Source organism: Procambarus clarkii, chromosome 31 (assembly GCF_040958095.1).
Source record: "Procambarus clarkii isolate CNS0578487 chromosome 31, FALCON_Pclarkii_2.0, whole genome shotgun sequence".
In the NCBI taxonomy this organism is placed as follows: domain Eukaryota; kingdom Metazoa; phylum Arthropoda; class Malacostraca; order Decapoda; family Cambaridae; genus Procambarus; species Procambarus clarkii.
This window is the reverse complement of record NC_091180.1, coordinates 27,111,208-27,134,742: the sequence shown is the minus strand read 5'-3', so window position 1 is coordinate 27,134,742 and position 23,535 is coordinate 27,111,208. Positions and strand designations below refer to the sequence as shown.

At 44.2% G+C, this 23,535-nt stretch overlaps 1 protein-coding gene across 2 annotated transcripts in view; it reads left to right on the top strand.

Moving 5' to 3' along the window:
- Nucleotides 1-22,391, top strand: part of LOC123758913 (corticotropin-releasing factor receptor 2) — a 174,038-nt gene extending 151,647 nt beyond the window's left edge. The window contains exons 5-11 of one of the 2 annotated variants that reach the window (XM_069334600.1): nucleotides 1,348-1,454; nucleotides 9,172-9,301; nucleotides 11,942-12,098; nucleotides 13,757-13,887; nucleotides 19,577-19,662; nucleotides 19,932-20,064; nucleotides 20,463-22,391. In XM_069334600.1, the coding sequence (XP_069190701.1) occupies nucleotides 1,348-1,454; nucleotides 9,172-9,301; nucleotides 11,942-12,098; nucleotides 13,757-13,887; nucleotides 19,577-19,662; nucleotides 19,932-20,064; nucleotides 20,463-20,705 (987 nt within the window). In that variant the 3' untranslated portion in view covers nucleotides 20,706-22,391. The remainder of the gene's footprint in view (nucleotides 1-1,347; nucleotides 1,455-9,171; nucleotides 9,302-11,941; nucleotides 12,099-13,756; nucleotides 13,888-19,576; nucleotides 19,663-19,931; nucleotides 20,065-20,462) is intronic. The other variant, XM_069334599.1, reaches the window with a different exon arrangement.
- The last annotated feature ends 1,144 nt before the right edge of the window (nucleotides 22,392-23,535 follow it).

Below are 23,535 nucleotides of genomic sequence, written 5' to 3'. Positions count from 1 at the left end.
GGTTAACATACTTCCATAGTATCTTTAGTTGGTTAACATATTTCTATAGTATCTTTGGTTGGTTAACATATTTCCATAGCATCATTGATTGGGGCCCCAAAGAACTGGAGCATCAACATAGCAACATATATTAACCTGAGTCCTGCCTATGTGGCAGCCAGCTCTACTGCATTTTAACTCTATCATCAATGGATCAAGATAGACAGCATATAATGAATGACTTATTAAAAAACACCACCTTGTTTAACTCCATTTTTAAGCGAGTTCTTTTCAAAGAACACTTTCTAGTTTCAATTTCTATTTATTTTTTTCTATTTCACAGCTAGTCAAACAGCTGTTTCATTTGTCCTTATGTTTTTTTTTTATGTTCTTATTGCCAGAAAGTATTTGTAAATTTATACCAAGCTTTTAACTTTTTAATATAAGCACCTATTTGAATGTGTTTTGACTTTAAGAAGAAAGCAAAACAACTATGTATATTAAGACAAAAAATGTGTCGAAATAAGAAGCCGGTATTTGAAACGTTGAAATCGGTATTTCAACAAAGAGAAATATATTCATTCCTGTTGTCAATTAGGACCTGAGGGGCTGACGAACCGTCTTCAAGGAAGGAGGATTTTGCCCAATTAGTAGAATATAACTACTCGTGTGCTTTGATGCCAGCCTCACCTCAAGCACGTCTTGAATGCACTTTTTGAAAATAAACAACGGAAGGGGGGGGGGGAATACTAAGATCTTTCGCGGCTTTCTGCTCGTCAGAACATTGTTCTTTATGAGTCAACGTTTAGGGAGTTAATGAGGTTGCTCCTACGCGCTGAGTGGAAGGGTCTTGGTCTTGAGGAAACGTTTGATGAGGTCAGTTAGTGAGGTTCCTCCTGAGAGCTCAGGTCGTGAGGAAGGAAGGTAGTGATTTGACAGGAAAATTGAGGTCACTGTAAACTCTCAGCTAGGAGCAGTTTATTCTGCCAAGAAAAAGGAAAGTGTAATCGTGAAATTGTTTTCAGGGTTTAGTTGGTAGTTTAGTAACGACTGTTTTTGTTGTTTTGTGGAGTGGTAATTTTTTTGGAGGGGGATTATTAAATGATTTTTATTAGAGTTTGCCATTGTATTGTTGGTTTATGTGACTTTCTCTCTCTCTCTCTCTCTCTCTCTCTCTCTCTCTCTCTCTCTCTCTCTCTCTCTCTCTCTCTCTCTCTCTCTCTCTCTCTCTCTCTCTCTCTCTCTCTCTCTCTCTCTCTCTCTCTCTCTCTCTCTCTCTCTCTCTCTCTCTCTCTCTCTCTCTCTCTCTCTCTCTCTCTCTCTCTCTCTCTCTCTCTCTCTCTCATATGTGTGTTTGTTTCTCTACAGGACGGGTCATCAGGGGTGAGAGAGGCTGTGCGCTACATCACCTTCATCGGGGACTTCCTCTCCCTCCTCACTCTCACCATCACCATCTTCATCTTCACCTACTTCCGGTAAGTTCCCCGTCCATCCCCCCCCCCCACCAGCACTTTAACCCGACGTTCTGCTGTTGATTGTGTGAGTGAGAGCCACGTGGCACTGGTGCCATTTCCCGTGTGTTTAAGTAGGGGCCGTTAGTACTTGATACAGGAAATCAGTGTTTAATGATTAGTGATACCAACTGGTATTCTTTTCTCTCTCTCTCTCTCTCTCTCTCTCTCTCTCTCTCTCTCTCTCTCTCTCTCTCTCTCTCTCTCTCTCTCTCTCTCTCTCTCTCTCTCTGAACTAAGACTTTAGTCTGCAAGAGCTCTTATCTTGCCTCGACTCACTGTAAAGCCTAGCATAAAATTGCTTTATTGTAAAAGTGGTTTTAATAAAGATGTTCTTTATTTAATGTTGAGTTCCATTCAAGTCAGGTCCAGGGTGAAGTTAGAGCCGCTTCTGACCATGAAATTTCATGCAGTCATTTGGCTTAAATTTTCGATCATGTGTTCGTTGTGTAAATATGAATTTGTTGTGTAAATATTTGTTTGTTCCTCCAGAATGAAGCGAGAAGCGGCTGAGGGTTTGTGTTGGGTCTGGTTGAAGCCTTGAGATCGCTTCACGCTTCATGCTTCACATTTTGGTCGGTATCGATACAAAAAGCGTTCGATTTGAAGCGTTTTAAGTGGAATTTAAACGACTGTATTTGTACGTATTCTCTATCTCTCTCTCTATCTCTCTCACTCTCTCTCTCTCTCTCTCTCTCTCTCTCTCTCTCTCTCTCTCTCTCTCTCTCTCTCTCTCTCTCTCTCTCTCTCTCTCTCTCTCTCTCTCTCTAATACTCGCTGAATGAGATAGGTATAAGGGAAGCGAGTCTGGATTCGTACCCTTAAGATGCTTTACGTCCTCGTCAAAGGAGTTGGGGGGAGGTAGCGACTTCTCATCACGTTTCCTTATACCTGATGCACCTGTTCACTTGGGAGTAAATAGATACCCGGGAGTTAGTTGACTGTTGTGGGTTGCATCTTGAGAAAATCAGTCGCTGGCCCAGCAGGGCCTCGATAAGCCTACCAGGAGGTTTCGTATTCTCAACAACGTAAAATCAGATTAGACGCCGAGGACTTTACGCAGAGTCTTAGACTTTAAGACTCTACGACTCTTCCGCCCCAAGACTTCTCTCGGCTCCTCAAGACTCTACTTAGTACAATGGTTCCTAAACTTCGAAGTTACATAAATATTAATGGTAATGAAATAGGGACCATTGAAAATGGTCCAGGAAGGACCGAAACGTCGTCGTCCCTTCACCTTCTAGTGTGTGGTCTGGTCAACATATTTGAGCCACGTTATTGTGACTCCTCGTCTGCATAGTGAAATAGTTGCCACTTTTACCATCCACCAGTATGGGTCAGGTTATTGAAAATCACATTTTTTGACATGTGAAAGAAAAAAAAATCAATGTTCAAAATCGAACATATAATGTAAATTTAGGAAGGAATAGCGACAGGATTTGATATATTAGAACTCGGGGGAAGGTGATTCATTTACAAGTGCAGACAGAAAGTGTTTGGGCACATGCGGCATGCAGTCTGCCAGACACAACAGCTCGGGCATATTTTAAGGGACGAATATGTTTACGGGGTGACTGTATCGTCTGGGGGTGACACCCAGTCACCCACAGTCACGACAATCTATCGACACCCAGTCACCCACAGACGACAATCTATCGATACCCAGTCACCTCTTCCCCCCCCCCCCAGACGATTTAAATGTCTAGCGACCTTTAAGTGCAGTCACTGAACACCCCATCCAGACCTAACGATGGGGGCCACCGTCCCCCCACGTCTCCCATGGGGGGCAGCGTCCCCCCACGTCTCCCATGGGGGGGGGCACCGTCCCCCACGTTATCACCTGCCAGAGTAAGATACAGCAGACGCCCCCACACCACGCCCCTAGCTCACCGGGTCCGGTCGGCCCCCAGGCACGCCGGCACCACACCTCCTCTATCTGCCTTAACATCTAACAGGAAAACGTAAAGCCTCTACCAAATGACATGTAACCGGGGGAGATATGTGCTCCTGGCGTCGTATCAATCCTGGCGGTTGAAAAGGCTTGCCTAAAGCCGGACACTCTTTCCGGCGCGCTCCGGACGAACCAGGAGCCAGATGTCCTCCAATGCGTCAAGGATGGACCAGGAGCGAGGTGTCGAGCCAGCGTCAAAGATGGACCAGGAGCCAGATGTCCTCCTAGCATCAAAGATGGACCAGGAGCCAGATGTTGAGCCAGTGACAAAGATGGAGCAGGAGCCAGCGACAAGGCTGGAGCAGGAGCCAGATGTCCTTCCAGCGTCAAGGATAAACCAGGATCCCATCTCATAAACACAATCTCCTGGAACTCTTCTGCGCGTTTTCTTTCTTGTGTGGCGCGTGACCTCAATCCCTGTTTATCTTGACAAGGCCTGGACTCCGTTCTCCTGACTCTTGTCCCAGCGACAATAACAGTTTCTCTCTCTCTCTCTCTCTCTCTCTCTCTCTCTCTCTCTCTCTCTCTCTCTCTCTCTCTCTCTCTCTCTCTCTCTCTCTCTCTCTCTCTCTCTCTCTCTCTCTCTCCCTCTCTCTCTCTCTCTCTCTCTCTCTCTCTCTCTCTCTCTCTCTCTCTCTCTCTCTCTCTCTCTCTCTCTCTCTCTCTCTCTCTCTCTCTCTCTCTCTCTCTCTCTCTCTCTCGTGAAAAAAACATAGCTTCCATATTTTGTCACAGATTCATCACATTGTCGTGATTCTATGTTACATTGTTCATTCATTTGTATTCATTACCTTTACCTCTTATTTCTGTGTCCCCCCTGTTCTCCTTTATGCAATCTCCAACTCTTCTATAAATGAATATTCTCTCTTATACCCTCTTTTTGCTTCACTGGCGTCTCTTTGCTATTTTTTCCTGTCTTTCATATATATATTGTATAAGTTTTCCATTTTTGGTCCCGCCTCTCAACCGTCAATCAACAGGTGTACAGGTTCCTGAGCCTATTGGGCTCTTATCATATCTACACTTGAAACTGTGTATGGAGTCAGCCTCCACCACATCACTGCCTAATGCATTCCATTTGTTAACGACTCTGACACTAAAAAAGTTCTTGCTAATATCTCTGTGGCTCATTTGGGCACTCAGTTTCCAGTGTGTATGTGTGTGTGTTCGTGTATAGATATTATTGCAGGGGGTAAGCGCCAGGTTTTAAGTCACTATTAATTAATCCTGTAGTTTAATTCAGTGATACTGTCTTCAAGTGGGGCTTTATATATATCTACATGTCATCCTGTGTATTAAGGAATCATTGCCCGCCTTGTCACCTTGTTGCATTACATAAACTTGAGAATATTACCCAAAAAAAATCTGACATCTCCTGGACGCATTATTTTTTCGGTAGTTTCCAATTATCTCCCCTCGCTCTGTTGTCTTTTGTCATTCTTAAGATTGCTTTTTCGACCTTTTTTTTTTAGAATCTTATACGTCGTGATCATGTCCCCCTGCCCCTTCTTTCCTCCAGTGTTATATGATGTAGCTCCATCTGTTCCTGACAGCTCTCTCCTCTCAGCTGTGAACCAAGTATATAAAAACACTGGTTAGATATCATGTATTTGCTATAATATAGCAAATATATGATATCTATATATTAGTTGAACCAAATAATATATGTGTTTCGTAAAGGGTACACATGTGGGAAACGAAGAACATTTCCACAACAGGTTCATGGAAGGTTAATGTTGCATCGGGAGAATATAAAGGATTAGAACCTAATTGATAAAAGAGTTAATAAGCGACGGTGGGAAGGGGGAGCTTCAATAGCTTCCAGAAACCCTTCCTTTTGAACTCTTCTGAATGACTTTTTAAATGTTCGCCTGTAGGTGGGCGTCTCTACTATGCTCTCAATCATAGATAATCTTATGTACTTGATGCAATCTTGCATGCAATCAGAGCAGTGTTGCTTGATGGTTGCCCCCGCCCCCCCTTTGGTCTTCTGTTCCATGCTATATGGCGGCTGTTATACTCACCTTCTGCATCTTGTTCCCCCTCCCATCATCACCTTCCTGTCTCTCTCTCTCTCTCCCATAACCGTGTCGTGTCACCGTTTTCTATCTCTTCCTTCCCAATGCAATCTGGTCTCGCGCGACCGTACTTCACCCAAATGCACTCATTTCACACTCTGCCTCCTTCACACACCGCGGCCCCAGCCTCTGGGAGATGGGGAATTGCTGGGGATTACTGCGGAATTACTGGGGGGAATACTAGGGATGGGAGGGGGGAGGGAGAATATCTTTGATGTCGTGGAGTTTTATCCTCTAAGAAAAGCGATTATCTTTTTTTTTTATCGTCTGAATTTCTAGGAGTGAATGTGATTGAGCCGTGAAATTTGGATAGTTTTGTTAAAACCTGCTACAAATCCACAAGAGCCGTGACGAGGATTCGAACCTACGTCCGAGGTCCGAGATCATCCCAAACGCTCGTCATGGGATGCTCTCGGACGTAGGTTCGAATCCTTAGTTTGGGGGTAGAGGAGATGGTGTAAGGTTATGGTGACATCATTGTCCATCTCCAGGTGCCGCTAATAATCTCCCGTTCTGCCGTAAGTGTATGGGGGGTTGGGGGGGGGGGGTTTGAGAGCGGACAGTTTATCCAAATGAAGGGCAATAGGAGGAAGAGACACAGGTGGACGGTGGTTACCCAAGCGAACCAGAGGTAACGAGCGAGTGAATGACGTGAGGGGGGGGGGGTAGTGGGCATGGGAGCATCTTGTAGATCATAAGGACATAAGAATGAAGGTAACTGCAGAAGGCCTATTAGCCTATACGAGGCGGCTCCTATATATATATATATATATATATATATATAACTGAAAACTCACACCCCATTCAGGCTTGTTCGCATATATATATATATATATATATATATATATATATATATATATATATATATATATATATATATATATATATATATATATAACCAACCCAATCACATTCATATATATGTCTAACCTACGTTTGAAACCGTCAAGGTATCCTAGTTCTATTATGTTACGCGGTAATTGTTTCCACAAATCAACAACCCTGTTACCGCGCCAGTATTTACCCAGGTCTTTCCTAAATCTAAACTTATCCCATTTATACCTCATTGTTTCGTGTTCTATTCTAGAACATAATAAGAAGTGAATAACACTGTTGACCACTAACAAAAGAGAAGCACTTATGGGGCCCCCACCCCCAGGTACACCACCTTCGCTCTCGCCACGACAAATACACTAAACAAATAGGAATCCATGAAACAAACACAAACCGACAAGCAACAAAAACTAGCAGCATGAAATTGCATCCGAAAATCATTAAGCTTTTACGCTTCTCGTAAAATTCACGAAGCCTCACCTCGCGGAAGCCAGCAATTTAGAGTGATTCGATGTTGACCAGACCGCACACTAGAAAATGAAGGGACGACGGCGTTTCGGTCCGTCCTGGACCCATTCTCAAGTCGATTGTGAATGGTCAATCACAATCGACTTGAGAATGGTCCTGGACGGACCGAAACGTCGTATGTCCCTTCACTTTCTAGTGTGTGTGATCTGGTCAACATATTTCAGCCACATAATTGTAACTCATCGCCTGCAGTGATTCGATCTTAAGCGTCTGATCAAACTTATTAACCAAAGTAAGCTTAAATATAAAACTTAGATTTGTTGACTAAATGTAACTTTTAACAGAAAAATGACATTTCTTTATTAAATGTCACTTTAAAAAAAAAAACATGATTACATTTGTATGACTAAATATAACTTTTGCAACAACATCAACAACAAACAAGTTTGCCTGCTTGTTGCAGGAAACCTTTGATGTGTTTACTATGTAGAGCCAATTATATGGTATACACCGCCACTGTGCAACTGCACAAGGCACAACGAATTCATGCACAGTCCTGATAATATCCGTCTTTTTCTCATGGCGCTAACCTGCCTAACCTTATACAACATCATACTAAGGAATAAGATCATTATTTCAAGATTTCACAGGGCTAACGGATAGACATCAACAGCCACATTGATCAGGCTTTACAACAACAACTACAAATTAACAGGCTTTGTAGCAACCACAATGCAGAGACCTTGCAACAGGAGCCGCAATGAACAGGATTGGCATAGACAGCCACGAGGCTTTGAACGACAACGCGAAAACGAGACTTTACAACAAAGAGATTATTTGTGCCAAGGCTTCGAATTCATTACAGAGATAACCTTAATGGAATTGGGACGGAGCTGAGATAGCTTCAGTCTTCTCAAGACTGAATCTTGCAAGTGTAAGGGTAAAGTTTTATGATCTGTGACAGGTACTTCTCTCCCCTCATCCCCCCCCCCTGTCACCCACCTACCATACCCACTTCCCAGTCGCCCACCTATCACCACTACGCCCACTCCTACCACTCACCCACCCACCACCACCACCACCACCACCACCACCACCACCACCACTACCACCCACACATTGAGATCCGTGGTGTATCCTCAGCTCTGATTTTTTCTCTCTCTCTCAGCTGACTTTTGGCGTCTCACAAATCTGCTTCGCGACTCTAGCGGCAAGCTTGAGTGCACTGATTACCGTTAATGGTGTTCGATTACCGTTAACAGGGGTTCGATTGCCGTTAACGGGGTTCGGGTATGCTGTCGTTGGCATAGCCGAGACGGGAAGTGTGTGTGTGTGTGTATACTTACCTATTTGTGCCTGCAGGATCGAGCATTGATTCTTGGATCCCGCCTTTCGAGCCATCGGTTGTTTACAGCAATGACTCCGGTCCCATTTCCCTATCCTATCTAGTTTTAAAATTAGTAATAGAGTTTGCTTCCACGACCTGCTCCTTAAGTGCATTCCATTTTTCCACTACTCTCACGCTTAAAGAAAACATCCTAACATCTCTGTGACTCATCTGAGTTTCCAGCTTCCACCCATGTCCCCTCGTTCAGTTGCTGTTACGTGTGAACATTTCATCTATTTCCTCTTATGTCAATTCCGCTGAGTATTTTATACGTTCCTATCATATCCCCTACACACGTGTATGTGGGTGTGTCTACCCCTTGTGTCTGGAAGATCGAGCTGTGCGCTTTTAGAACCCCGGCTCTCTAATCGTTTAATTGACTGTCTCCCTACCCATTTGCTCTTATTTTACACATTATTTATTTCAGACACACACACACACACACACACACACACACACACACACACACACACACACACACACACACACACACACACTCACACTCACACAGATGTGGTGGAGGCAGACTGCATACACAGTTTCAAATGTAGATATGACAGAGCCCAGTAGGCTCAGGAATCTGTACACCATTAGATTGACGGTTGAGAGGCGGAACCAAAGAGCCAAAGCTCAACCCCCGCAAGCACAACTAACTGAGTACACCAGACACACACACACATACACACACACACACACACACACACACACACACACACACACACACACACACACACACACACACACACACACACACACACACACACACACACACACACGCACACACACGCAGCTAACTCATACTTCTCTTTCCAGCGTAAAAGCATATCACTTCGGACATGGCTATGTGGCACATGGAGACCCTAAAATAGTGACCTCCTCCTCCCGCAATATAATGCCCGCCATTGTGCTTCACATATTACCCTACATAATATGTCACATAATACGTCACGTAACGGTCCGCAGGACGCTGGAGTGTGACCGGCTGAGGGTCCATAGGAACCTGGTGGTGTCCCTCATCCTCCGCTTCATGGTGATGCTCGTCCTCACCGAACCCTTCATCTCCAACCGCCAGACTCTCATCTACCGTGACGTGGTGAGTCTTCTTCCTCATCTGTAGTGACGTGGTGAGTCTTCTTCCTCGTCTGTAGTGACGTGGTGAGTCTTCTTCCTCATCTGTAGTGACGTGGTGAGTCTTCTTCCTCGTCTGTAGTGACGTGGTGAGTCTTCTTCCTCATCTGTAGTGACGTGGTGAGTCTTCTTCCTCATCTGTAGGGACGTGGTGAGTCTTCTTCCTCATCTGTAGGGACGTGGTGAGTCTTCTTCCTCGTCTGTAGGGACGTGGTGAGTCTTCTTCCTCGTCTGTAGGGACGTGGTGAGTCTTCTTCCTCATCTGTAGGGACGTGGTGAGTCTTCTTCCTCATCTGTAGTGACGTGGTGAGTCTTCTTCCTCATCTGTAGTGACGTGGTTAGTCTTCTTCCTCGTCTGTAGGGACGTGGTGAGTCTTCTTCCTCGTCTGTAGTGACGTGGTGAGTCTTCTTCCTCGTCTGTAGTGACGTGGTGAGTCTTCTTCCTCATCTGTAGGGACGTGGTGAGTCTTCTTCCTCGTCTGTAGTGACGTGGTGAGTGTCCTTACTCATCTGTAGGGACGTGGTGAGTCTTCTTCCTCATCTGTAGTGACGTGGTGAGTCTTCTTCCTCATCTGTAGTGACGTGGTGAGTCTTCTTCCTCATCTGTAGTGACGTGGTGAGTCTTCTTCCTCGTCTGTAGTGACGTGGTGAGTCTTCTTCCTCGTCTGTAGTGACGTGGTGAGTCTTCTTCCTCATCTGTAGTGACGTGGTGAGTCTTCTTCCTCGTCTGTAGTGACGTGGTGAGTCTTCTTCCTCGTCTGTAGTGACGTGGTGAGTCTTCTTCCTCATCTACCGTGACGTGGTGAGTCTTCTTCCTCATCTGTAGTGACGTGGTGAGTGTCCTTACTCATCTGTAGTGACGTGGTGAGTGTCCAATGTGGGATATTACTTTTCCCTGAAGGCCTTGTGCATGCAGGCTGCACCAGCCACTAGAGCGGCACTGCCAGCCCTCGGCCCACCACTCGAGTGGGACCTGACTGTAGTTGGTCGTCCTCAGACTGGTGTTCCCCGGGTTGAGGTTCACCTTGACCCTGAGAATCTCCCCCCTCCTTCCTTAATGCAAATTTACCAAAAAGAAACATCACATTTACTGAATTAGCGATTAAAGGCTTGTATAAGACTTGAAGGCACTAGTGGTGAGTAGCAATATCTTCGGAGATTTTCACGGAAACATTAGAGTAGAAGTGAACTTAAGCTTATCTCAAGAAGTTGCTAAGACCCAGGGGCTTGATTACTCGAGAGTGGTCACGGTTAAGATAATTGGATCAGACAGACAGGGAACGTCTATAATTGATCTGTAATGGTTGCCTTGAAGGAACAAAGACTCACTTAACACTGGTCTCGACAACCAATCAATTAACGCGGCTTCCTAAACACTGTTGGTATGCTAATCGGGGGTCCAGGCGCTCCGTCACAAGTTACAGCCCCGCTCCTGTGGCAGGTAAGTCCACTACGGGCTCACCATAGCCCGTGCTACTTTGGAACATTTTGTTCCCAGTACCTAAAACAACAACAGCAGGAGCTCTGTGGGGAGTTCTAACACGTGCGCATGAACAATAATTAAAATACTGTCTTAAGTGACAGGAAATGATCATGCCTCAGTATCACTCGATAATCTGTCAATGGGGGCAGTCAGCATTGCATAGCAGTTATGGTCGCTAAGTGTCACATATGTGCAGTAACGATGATGCACGACACTTCCACACCTGTAACTGTGAGTGTGGAAGTAACGACAGCCACAACGACAATATTCAACTCACTGATCTTTCCTACCTCGGCCCCCACCTGTTTCAGGTGTTGGGTGAGCAAGATTAATTGGCAGAGAGAGAGAGAGAGAGAGAGAGAGAGAGAGAGAGAGAGAGAGAGAGAGAGAGAGAGAGAGAGAGAGAGAAAGAGAGAAAGAGAGAGAGAGGGAGAGAGAGAGAGAGAGAGAGAGAGAGAGAGAGAGAGAGAGAGAGAGAGAGAGAGAGAGAGAGAGAGAGAGAGAGAGAGAGAGAGAGAGAGAGAGAGAGAGCAAAGACGACAACAAATGCTGTACCTGCAGTGGTCTGGCCCTCATTCATGCACTCATACAACACTCATGCAAGCAGCTGGCCAGGTGGTCTGGCTCCACCAGCTGGCCAGGTGATCCGGCAGCAGTCTCCTGTGCTTTTCCGTACATGGCAACACTGGAATATGACACTCTATTCTCGGCACTTGCGCGTATGGCAACTGTGAGATTCTTCACAAGAGTAGTGTTGTTGTCCTACACTTTCCGCGCGTGGCAGGCGGCAAAACGCACTCGTGACCGCATGTGGAAGCACGCGAGGTGATGCGGTGTGGCTAGCGTGACGCGGGGGTGTGGCTAGCGTGACGCAGGGTGTGGCTGGCGTGACGCGGAGGTGTGGCTGGCGTCACGGGGAGGTTAGGGCTGGCGTCACACTCCTGGCTCGTTCATTATAAGTATCTCGTGATCCACGCTTCAAGGCGCGCATCCGGGATGGGGCCACGCACAGGACGATGCTTCGATCCCACCTTCAGTGCTCCAAAGATGATCCACAATAAATATATCACATTATTGGCGACTGCTATTGTGTAAGATGGTAAGATGGTGTTGATGTTGCAGGATTGGCTGTGCAAGACGCTGCTGGCCCTCGGGATGTACGCCCAGATGGCCTCCATCAACTGGATGTTCGTGGAGGGCCTCTTCTTGCACTCCAGACTCACCTCTAATGTCTTCGACTCCGGCGCTCCCTTCACTCTCTACTACACCATAGGCTGGGGTCAGTCCTTCACTCTCTACTACACCATAGGCTGGGGTCAGTCCTTCACTCTCTACTACACCATAGGCTGGGGTCAGTGCTTCACTCTCTACTACACCATAGGCTGGGGTCAGTGCTTCACTCTCTACTACACCATAGGCTGGGGTCAGTCCTTCACTCTCTACTACACCATAGGCTGGGGTCAGTCCTTCACTCTCTCTACTACACCATAGGCTGGGGTCAGTCCTTCACTCTACTACACCATAGGCTGGGGTCAGTCCTTCACTCTACTACACCATAGGCTGGGGTCAGTCCTTCACTCTACTACACCATAGGCTGGGGTCAGTCCTTCACTCTCTCTACTACACCATAGGCTGGGGTCAGTCCTTCACTCTACTACACCATAGGCTGGGGTCAGTCCTTCACTCTACTACACCATAGGCTGGGGTCAGTCCTTCACTCTCTACTACACCATAGGCTGGGGTCAGTCCTTCACTCTACTACACCATAGGCTGGGGTCAGTCCTTCACTCTCTCTACTACACCATAGGCTGGGGTCAGTCCTTCACTCTACTACACCATAGGCTGGGGTCAGTCCTTCACTCTACTACACCATAGGCTGGGGTCAGTCCTTCACTCTACTACACCATAGGCTGGGGTCAGTCCTTCACTCTCTACTACACCATAGGCTGGGGTCAGTCCTTCACTCTCTACTACACCATAGGCTGGGGTCAGTCCTTCACTCTACTACACCATAGGCTGGGGTCAGTCCTTCACTCTCTCTACTACACCATAGGCTGGGGTCAGTCCTTCACTCTACTACACCATAGGCTGGGGTCAGTCCTTCACTCTCTACTACACCATAGGCTGGGGTCAGTCCTTCACTCTACTACACCATAGGCTGGGGTCAGTCCTTCGCTCTCTCTACTACACCATAGGCTGGGGTCAGTCCTTCACTCTACTACACCATAGGCTGGGGTCAGTCCTTCACTCTACTACACCATAGGCTGGGGTCAGTCATTCACTCTACTACACCATAGGCTGGGGCCAGTCCTTCACTCTCTACTACACCATAGGCTGGGGTCAGTCCTTCACTCTCTACTACACCATAGGCTGGGGCCAGTCCTTCACTCTCTACTACACCATAGGCTGGGGTCAGTCCTTCACTCTCTACTACACCATAGGCTGGGGTCAGTCCTTCACTCTACTACACCATAGACTGGGGTCAGTCATTCACTCTACTACACCATAAGCTGGGGGGTCAGTCTTTCACTCTGAGGTCAGTCGCCAGGCAGCAGACATTATCATCTCATAACAACCTCAGCATCACTGATTTCTCAAACTATGTATTCTGTTTCTTTACGGTATGGTATGTCTTTCATGTTAAACGTCAAATAAATATATGAGAACGCTTTAGGAAGCATTTACGCTTTCACTGACGAAACCTGCGCATTTTTACTCAGTCATGGCGGCTTTGTTGACATATATTAATCAGTTAATGAGCTCCGAGGCGCTACGAGATTGTTTTGTAACAATAATAACCTTGGGTTGTGAAGTTTCCAAGCCGGTAAACTGTTTTAAGACTTGTAAACAAAGGCGCTATGCTTAAGGAAAGTGGTGGCGTAAAAAGCAGCCTTGACGAATGCTGCTGGCACCTTTTGACGAATTCTTGTGTTGCAGGCTGGTCGCTTGTGTTCCTGGTGGCCTGGGCCACGGCCATGGCTATCCATCACCCAGTCCATTGCTGGCGGGGCTACGCTGTCCTCCCCTACGTCTGGATCCTGGTGGCCCCCATGGTCACTGCTCTCATGGTAGGTGTGTTCCCCAGTGGCTCCTCCATCCCATGGTAGGTGCCTCTGATGGAGTTAGTGCTTCCGGTAGCCAGGCCTGAGTGTCGTTTCTTGGATTCCAGACCTCTTCCACCCAGACCTCCCTCCCCTTATCCTGTTGACCCTGCTTTCTCTCCTCTCTCTCTCCACCCCCCCCACCCACCAACACACACACACACACACACACACACACACACACACACACACACACACACACACACACACACACACACACACACACACACACATGACCCAGCTCGGCCAGTGTGGGTCGTGTAAACTTGTAAACTTAAGGGGAAGCGAGGAAGTGCTGAGTTTACATTTTGCTTTTGACTCTTTTTTTTTTTTGTAACTATTCATTTCGTAACATTGGACCGCTTTTTTGGCTATTGCCTTCAACTTCTGATGGTTATTGTTTGAAAACTTTGGTTTTCAGGTAGATAAATGTCGTGGATAAAGTGAGGTATTTATGTGATCGTTTTAGGACCTGTTCACTGTACCTCTGTTCGCCCTCGTGCAAGCTGCTTATAATGAATACAGGATACTGTGGATGCCGGGTTCACTGTATACCTCTTTAAACCAACATATCACAATCAGGTTGTTGACCAGACCACACACTAGAAGGTGAAGGGACGACGACGTTTCGGTCCGTCCTGGACCATTCTCAAGTCAATTGAGGATGCCTGTGGTCTGGTCAACATACTTTAACCACGTTATTGTGACTCATCGCCTGCCTATCACATTCAGGTATTTTTTGGCGAAATATTAGTAGAACAGAGGCCAAGCAGGTGTCTACCAGCGAGACCAAGCAGGTGTCTACCAGCGAGGCCAAGCAGGTGTCTACCAGCGAGACCAAGCAGGTGTCTACCAGGGAGACCAAGCAGGTGTCTACCAGGGAGACCAAGCAGGAGCCAACCCGCGAGACCAAGCAGGACGCAGAAGCATCTCAACAGTGATCTATTCATCATGGCGCGAAGAACTAATTGAGATATAAATAAGGGTGGAGAGATGGCCCTAGCCACCCGTCTCCCACCACCAGTAACTCACAGCCCCGCGGCGTGTAGTGTCCCCAACACGCTTCCTGGATATATATATATATATATATATATATATATATATATATATATATATATATATATATATATATATATATATATATATATATATATATATATATATGTCGTACCTAGTAGCCAGAACGCACTTCTCAGCCTACTATGCAAGGCCCAATTTGCCTAATAAGCCAAGTTTTCCTGAATTATTATATTTTCTCTAATTTTTTTCTTATGAAATGATAAAGCTACCCATTTCATAATGTATGAGGTCAATTTTTTTTTATTGAAGTTAAAATTAACGTAGATATATGACCGAACCTAACCTTCCCTACCTAACCTAACCTAACCTATCTTTATAGGTTAGGTTAGGTTAGGTAGCTGAAAAAGTTAGGTTAGGTTAGGTTAGGTAGGTTAGGTAGTCGAAAAACAATTAATTCATGAAAACTTGGCTTATTATGCAAATCGGGCCTTGCATAGTAGGCTGAGAAGTGCGTTCTGGCTACTAGGTACGACATATGTATATATATATATATATATATATATATATATATATATATATATATATATATATATATACATACACATACACATACATACATACATACATACATACATACATACATACATACATACATACATACATACATACATACATACATTCATACACACACAACCCCAGCGAGGTTGTTTTTGGCGCGTATGTCAGTAGAGTGCTGAGCCCACACATCCTCCATCCTCTTTGACGATAAGTCAAATGCTGGACGTAGGTTTTAATAAGTCAAAAGCTGTGGCCGACCGCCCGTTTTCCGGTCTCCTGCTGGCAGCAGAGTGCCTAGGGGGGGTATAGCCAGGTCGTCTCCAGGCTCACAGCTGCTTAAGTACCTGCTGGAGAAGCTAGGAGCTGTGGGCGTCTCCAGATATCCGCGTCCCTGCCTCGTATGTCCTCCGTATAGCGTCTCATAATAATAGGTCACAACTTTCTTAAGACACTCTTCAGTTACTAAGAAAAAGCCAACTGTCTCGTCTCTCAAATAAAACATGAATAATTATTTGATACGTGGGAACCTATAAAATATATATATATATAAGTAAAGAAATTTGTAGGCAATTATTTTGCTCATTTTCATTATAGGAAGCAGCAGGTAATTATTCCAATTTTACACTGATTGCCTATCTTCTTCACCCTTCGCTAGTGACCAACCTCCCTTGCCCAGGACCTGAAAAACAAGGTCGCTTAATTAGCTCGTCGTGATTACCCTTAGATTGCAGCAGGGTTCACTGTGTGTACTTCCTCTGACGAAGAATATTTGTCCAATATTTGAAATCTACTAAAGAAAGGTAAGAATGAGCAAAGTCCTGAGGAAGAATGAGCAAACATTCTTCCCCCCCTCACCTTATCATATATGTCGATAATCTGTTTGGTTGATCGACTTCGATTGGTGGGTATAGCGACGACCTCGCTCCAGGCAGGGACGGCCACACGACCAAAGGCCGATTGATGGATTAATTGATGAAGATTAAAGCCACCACAAGAGATGCCACGGGCATGAATAACCCGTTAAAGCCAAAGATCGATCGCATTTACTCCAGACATCTACCACCTACGGGCTACTCATGCCCGTGCCATCTCTTGTGGTGGCTTAATCTTCGTTAATCAATCAATCATCAGGGGCGGCGTTCCATCCCCAAGAACCCAAGTGAGTGGGTACCGTTCCTTCACCCCCGTCTCAACATATCTCAGCTCCTTGGCTTCGTAACCCACCTTCTTCACCTCATACCGCAGTTCCTTGTCCACATATCCCTTCCAAGTGCTATGTAATCGCACTGGCAAAGCGCTTTCTCCTCATAATTACCCTACCTTTAACCTTTCAGATAATTTAACGAAAAAATGCTTTTTTATTATTATTATTAACGTTCTATCTAATATTTCATTACTTAATATTAGCTGCCACTGATAATATCTCGTCCCAATCTATGCTCTATGCATTCCAGAACTATTGCAAAATCCAGCTCTTTATTCCACTTTAACTGAAGGTAGAATTGCTGTGGTCACGGGAGCCGGAAGAAGGTTATATCTATGTTCTGGAAAGTAACCTTTCTCTCGATAGGATCCAGGGAAGCTCTCTTGACTAATGTTCCTGTAAAGGAAATGAAAAACTGTAAGGAAACAGGAAAAACGTATCTGTTCCTGTGTTTGTGAGGTGGTGATCTTGAGTAGAGATTGCCAGAGCTCTGTTCCAGAAAAAGAGGGAGATAGACAGAGAGACTGACAGGCAGACAGACAGGGTCAGAGAGACTGATAGACAGACTGACAGGGTTAGAGAGACAGACAGACACATACACAGGGAGACACGACACAGAGAGTAGAGGGGAAGGGAGGGATGGAGGGAAAGGTGTACAGAGCAAATAGAGTTGCAGATCTGTGTAATGTTTACGAGGGCATGCTTGCTGAGTAATTATCAAGAACAACAACAGTCCCGATTAACGTTCCAGGAAGAAATATTTGCATCATGAGATTATCCAGGTAAGCATTGCCAGGTAGTGGTCCAGAAACGTGTGTTTGCCAAGTAATTTTCTGACAGTTCTCCTGATTACTGTGCCTGGAAGATATGTGTGTACAGTATATCAAGGGATGATCCAGGCCCACACTCACTCGCCACGCTGCGAGAAAGTCTTGTGGCACACCATGTAAGTACGCGATAGCACACAGGAGACGAGTCACAATAACGTGGCTGAAGTATGTTGACCAGACCACACACTAGAAAGTGAAGCGACGGCGACGTTTCGGTCCGTCCTGGACCATTCTCAACCCGATTGTGTGTGTATCGACTTGAGAATGGTTCAGGACGGACCGAAACGTCGTCGTCCCTTCACTTTCTAGTGTGTGGTCTGGTCATCACGCAACAGTACAGTCTGGAAAGCGAATTTACACAAACACGACCAGCTAGAATATGCCAAGAACTCGATAAACAATGCCACACCAGCCATTTACTGACGTTTCAGACACACACACATTTCATTAATTAACCATAACCCGACCACTCACAGTCTTCTTGGGTCTGAGTTCGGTAATGAAAACTTTTGCCCTCCACAAAAACGTTTCCTCTGACGCAAGTGATGAGGAGTTTCCGAAAGGAATTTGTCCGTGTACACAAAAACGTGAAAGCAAAGGAAATCTAATTAATATATTATTTAGGGGTCTCGCTCGGTAGTGTTTGATGTATATATATATATATATATATATATATATATATATATATATATATATATATATATATATATATATATATATATATATATGTCGTACCTATTAGCCAGAACGCACTTATCAGCCTACAATGCATGGCCCGATTTGCCTAATAAGCCAAGTTTTCCTGAATAAATATATTTTCTCTAATTTTTTTCTTATGAAATGATAAAGCTACCCATTTCATTATGTGTGAAGTAATTTTTTTTTATTGGAGTTAAAATAAACGTAGATATATGACCGAACCTAACCAACCCTACCTAACCTAACCTAACCTATCCTTATAGGTTAGGTTAGGTTAGGTAGCAGAAAAAGTTAGGTTAGGTTAGGTTAGGTAGGTTAGGTAGTCGAAAAACAATTAATTCATGAAAACTTGGCTTATTAGGCAAATTGGGCCTTGCATAGTAGGCTGAGAAGTGCGTTCTGGCTACTAGGTACGATATATATATATATATATATATATATATATATATATATATATATATATATATATATATATATATATATATATATATATATATATATATATATATATATATTAATATATTTTGGTAGCAGTCTTTCCTGTAGACATATATTATTAAATATGACCGAAAAAGTAAGATTAATAATTCTAACACGAATTTTCTCAATGTTTCTTATATTTTTTTCATTGTTGATGGTAACTGAAAAATCAATTCTCCAAATTTCATTTTTAATTCTAGTCTAAATAAAAATGAATTTTGGAGAATTGATTTTTCAGTTACCATCAACAGTGAAAAAAATATAAGAAACATTGAGAAAATTCGTGTTAGAATTATTAATCTTACTTTTTCGGTCATATTTAATAAAAAAAAACAAATATATATATATATATATATATATATATATATATATATATATATATATATATATATATATATATATATATATATAATATAATATAATATAATATAATATATAACTGTGTATTAAAGCTATTTAATTTAATTAGAACTTGCTCCGATTACCCCAAAGAAATTTCAAGGCAGTTTTAATTTTCTTAAAGCATTGTACAAGCATATATATTCTCCCCCAGATGAAGTGGAAGCTAATATGTCTTAAGTAGGTGTGCAGTAGGTTCGCGTGTGGTGCTCACCTAACTGTATTTGTTGGGTTTGCGTGCTAGCTCTTGGCCCCGCCTTTTGAACGCTATGCAGTAAAAAGCAATGACTTGGTTCTCTCGCTTATCTTATCATAGATATTTTTAGTGGTCTAAAATATAATTGAGGACATTATTAGACATGCTCTCCCAGCTTAAACTGTATATACCTGTATACACTTTTCTTGAAGATTAACCTCGAGTAGTAGTTGGTATTAACCCCGCTACCCATGGTGTGGTGACCCGCAGATTAACCTCCTCTTCCTGGTCAACATCATCAGGATCCTGGTGACCAAACTACGCGCCAGTGATGCCGTCGAGACCACGCAAGTCAGGTCAGCCCATTGGTAACATTTTCCATTGTATCATATTCCAGTAACTCGAGGTAGTCAATGTTTAGCTGCTTTTATATCAACAAGAGAATTGACATCAGCTAAAGAGTTTTGTGTGTGGGAGTTGTTGGTTAAGTGGGTAAAGGGACGACCTGGTGATGACTGTGTCGCGGGTTGGAGATATTACTCTTTGTAATAAGTGATCTCACAACACTGATTTCATTGATGTGTCTCACTTGCTTGCTTGCTTGCTTGCACACACACACACACAGGAAGGCGATCAAGGCGACGGCTGTGCTCTTTCCCCTGCTGGGGATCACCAACCTGCTCTTTGCTGTTAACCCTGGCAAGGGTGACCTCGAGGGCGCCTACATGCTCACCAACGCTCTCCTTCAGTCCTCCCAGGTGAGTCCCGCCCTAGCGGGTGGCTTCTTCCAGTCCTCACGTGCGGGTGGGTCTTGGAGTGACAAATTACTCCAGATGTCGTCATCCTTCAGTATCTGAGTTGGCCTCCAGCTGTTAGTTGAGAGACATTGATCACTTGCTGGGGCATAATACATATTTAATGACCTTGCATGTGTTCAAGTTCAAGTACGTTTATTGAGATAATAGAATACATCTCAAAAGGATAGAGTAGCAGAGGCTATTTCTACCTTCCGTACCTTGAATGTGGTTTGTATTCCTAAACGGATTGGTGGAGTTTTATACACTAAAATTAGTGTTGATTCATGGTGTATCATCCATGCATAGGGTGTGTGTTCTACTTTAGTGTTAACACATTATAATATATCCATACCCTACAGGGTGTGTTCGTATCGGTGCTGTACTGCTTTCTGAACGGCGAGGTGCAGGAGCTTCTTCGGAAGCGATGGCGCCAGTACCGCATGAGGCAGCTAGGATACCCTGCCACGCACCGGAGAAAAAGCACCAAGAGCACAATCATCCTGGAGACCTCCCTCTCCCTCAGACCCAGCCCGCAACCCACGCCTCAGCACTCAAGGGTTCAAGCGCACACCAACCACGCTCTCGAGACGTCGGTGGTGTGATGGATTTCCCCTCAGGTCCCGCCACTTTGCTGACCACTCTTCGGCAATCGTGGCTCTCACAGCAACGTCCCTAAAACAACAAACCCCCGTCAGTTTTGGCCCTGCCAACTTTGAGACTATTAGCTGTGCTCTCGAGAAGATGAAATATTTTGGTCATTGTTCTTCCAAGTAGCTCATGGCTAAATTCACGGCATTATTAGCCATATCTCATGCAAGTCTAATGCTGGTAAGTGAGCGCCTCTTAACGCTCTCGTCATTTTCCAGTTACCATCCACCTGCTTACATCAGCGCTTGATAGACAGGTGGTCTGGACCATTGGAACCTGCCCACCACAGCCTGGAGACACCTGTGTGGGCAGGTCTAGTCCATTGGGCCCTACCTACCACAGCCTGCAGACACCTGTGTGGGCAGGTTTAGACTACAGGACCTTGCCCACCACAGCCCGGAAACACCTGTGTGGGCAGGTCTAAACCACTGTACCTTGCCCAACACAGCCTGCAGACACCTGTGTGGGCATGACTAGACTCTGGACCCTGCCCACCACAGCACGGAGACACCTGTGTGTGGGCAGGCTCCAAAGACATCTACATTAAACATCGGCTTCTTCCGCTCCGCGAAGCTTAGTAGAGCCCCACAAACCACAGATTGGAGACATCTGTGGTTTGTTTAAGCTCTTCTAACCATTAGTTGGTGCTATAATCAGTTATATATGTGTGTAGGTTATATATAATAAGCCTATGCCGTAATAAAGTGATTCTTTTATGTTTTGTTTTCAAGGACTAAGTCGTTATAGCTACCTATCTTCGTCTGTCTAGCTAAACCTACTGTACTGTACATACATTTCAACTGATGCAAAGTTGTATATAAACCCTCAGATGCAAGTTTAGGAATTGTGGAATCTGTATTGCAGATATTGACATTGATAATTTATTTGTTTTAAGTAGAGTATTTGTAAAATATATTTCTTATTGATCATAGAAGGTTTATGGAACTGTTGACACGCAGTGATAATGATACTGAATATGGAAGGGGCTGTATTACATGCAGTGATGGTGACACATGGAAGAAACTGTATTACTTTCAGTGATGGTGACACATAGAAGGAACTGTATTACATGCAGTGATGGTGAGACATGGCAGGGGACTGAATCACATGTAGTGATGGTGACACAGAAGAAACTGTATCACATGCAGTGATGGTGAGACAGAAGAAACTGTATCACATGCAGTGATGGTGACACATAGAAGGAACTGTATCACAAACAGTGATGGTGAGACATGGTTGGGGTCTATCATATGCAGTGACAAGAAAGTGCATTGCTTTATCTTTTGCCTCTTTACATCGTTTTGAATTGTACTTCTGGGAGCGCACATAGGTGGAAAGTATATTACTTTCCATTGAAATTTTCCCCTTGTCATTTTAATGAAGTGTAATCTTTAATACGTACCGAGCCGCATCTTGACTTCCTCCGAGCCTTCACTGTATTATTGTAAAGACAATTGTACCTTGATATTAACATCTTGTACAATACCGAGGTTTCTAAATTTGATATTTTCTATATATTTCGTGATGCCAATGGCTGTGTGTGTGTGTTAGTGTTTATGTCGTGAGTATTTTGTAATAAAAATTTGGTGATATTATTCATTGATTTTATTGCCCTGTTTTACTGAGACTGTTTTTAATGATTATTGTGGGGAGATACATGTTCGAACACACACACACACACACACACACACACACACACACACACACACACACACACACACACACACACACACACACCACTAAATTGAAGAAGGTTCAGAAGTATGCCACCAGACTAGTACCCGAGCTGAGGGGTATGAGCTGAGAAGAGAGACTATGGGAACCGCACGTCACTTGAAGAAAGAAGAGTTAAGGGAGACAAGATCACCACATACAAGATTCTCAAGAGGAATTGAAAGGGTAGATAAAGACAATTTATTTAACACGGGGTCACACGCACAAGGGGACACAAGTGGAAATTAAGTACCCAGATGAGCCATTGAGAAATAACATTTTTAGTGTCAGAATAATTGGGAAATGTAATGCATCAGGAAGTGATGTGGTGGACGCAGACTCTATACAGTTTCAAATTAAAATATGATAGAGCCTAATAGGCTCAGGAACCTGTACACCAGTTGATTGACAGTTAAGAGGCCAGACCTAAGAGCCAGAGCTCAACCTCAGCAAGCACAACCTAGGTGAGTATACACACACACTATAAAAACAATCATACAACGATATACAGTACGTTAATGCATTAGGCTAAACAAACCATATCTGGATAGACAATAGCCACAATAGACAACAACCACATTAGGCTAGACAGCAGTAACATTACATTAAGCTAGATAACAGTCACATTTGGCTAGATAACAGAAATTATGCTAGTCAGTAAACATATAAGACTAGATAACAATTACAAATTACATTAGTTCAGACAATAGACCACATTAGGCTAAGCAATAGACACAGTTGGCTAGATAAAAGACCACAATAGGCTAAGCAATAGACACATTTTGCTGACAACATACCATAATAGACTAAGCAGTAGACATTTGGCTAGACAACAGACCACATTCGGCTAAGCAATAGACACATTTGGCTAGACAACATACCATATTAGACTAAGCAATAGACACAGTTGGCTGACAACATACCACATTAGGCTAAGCAATAGATACATTTGGCTAGACAACAGACCACATTAGGCTAAGCAATAGACACAGTTGGCCAGATAAAAGATCACATTAGGCTAAGCAATAGTCACATTTGGCTGACAACATACCATATTAGCAATAAGGTACT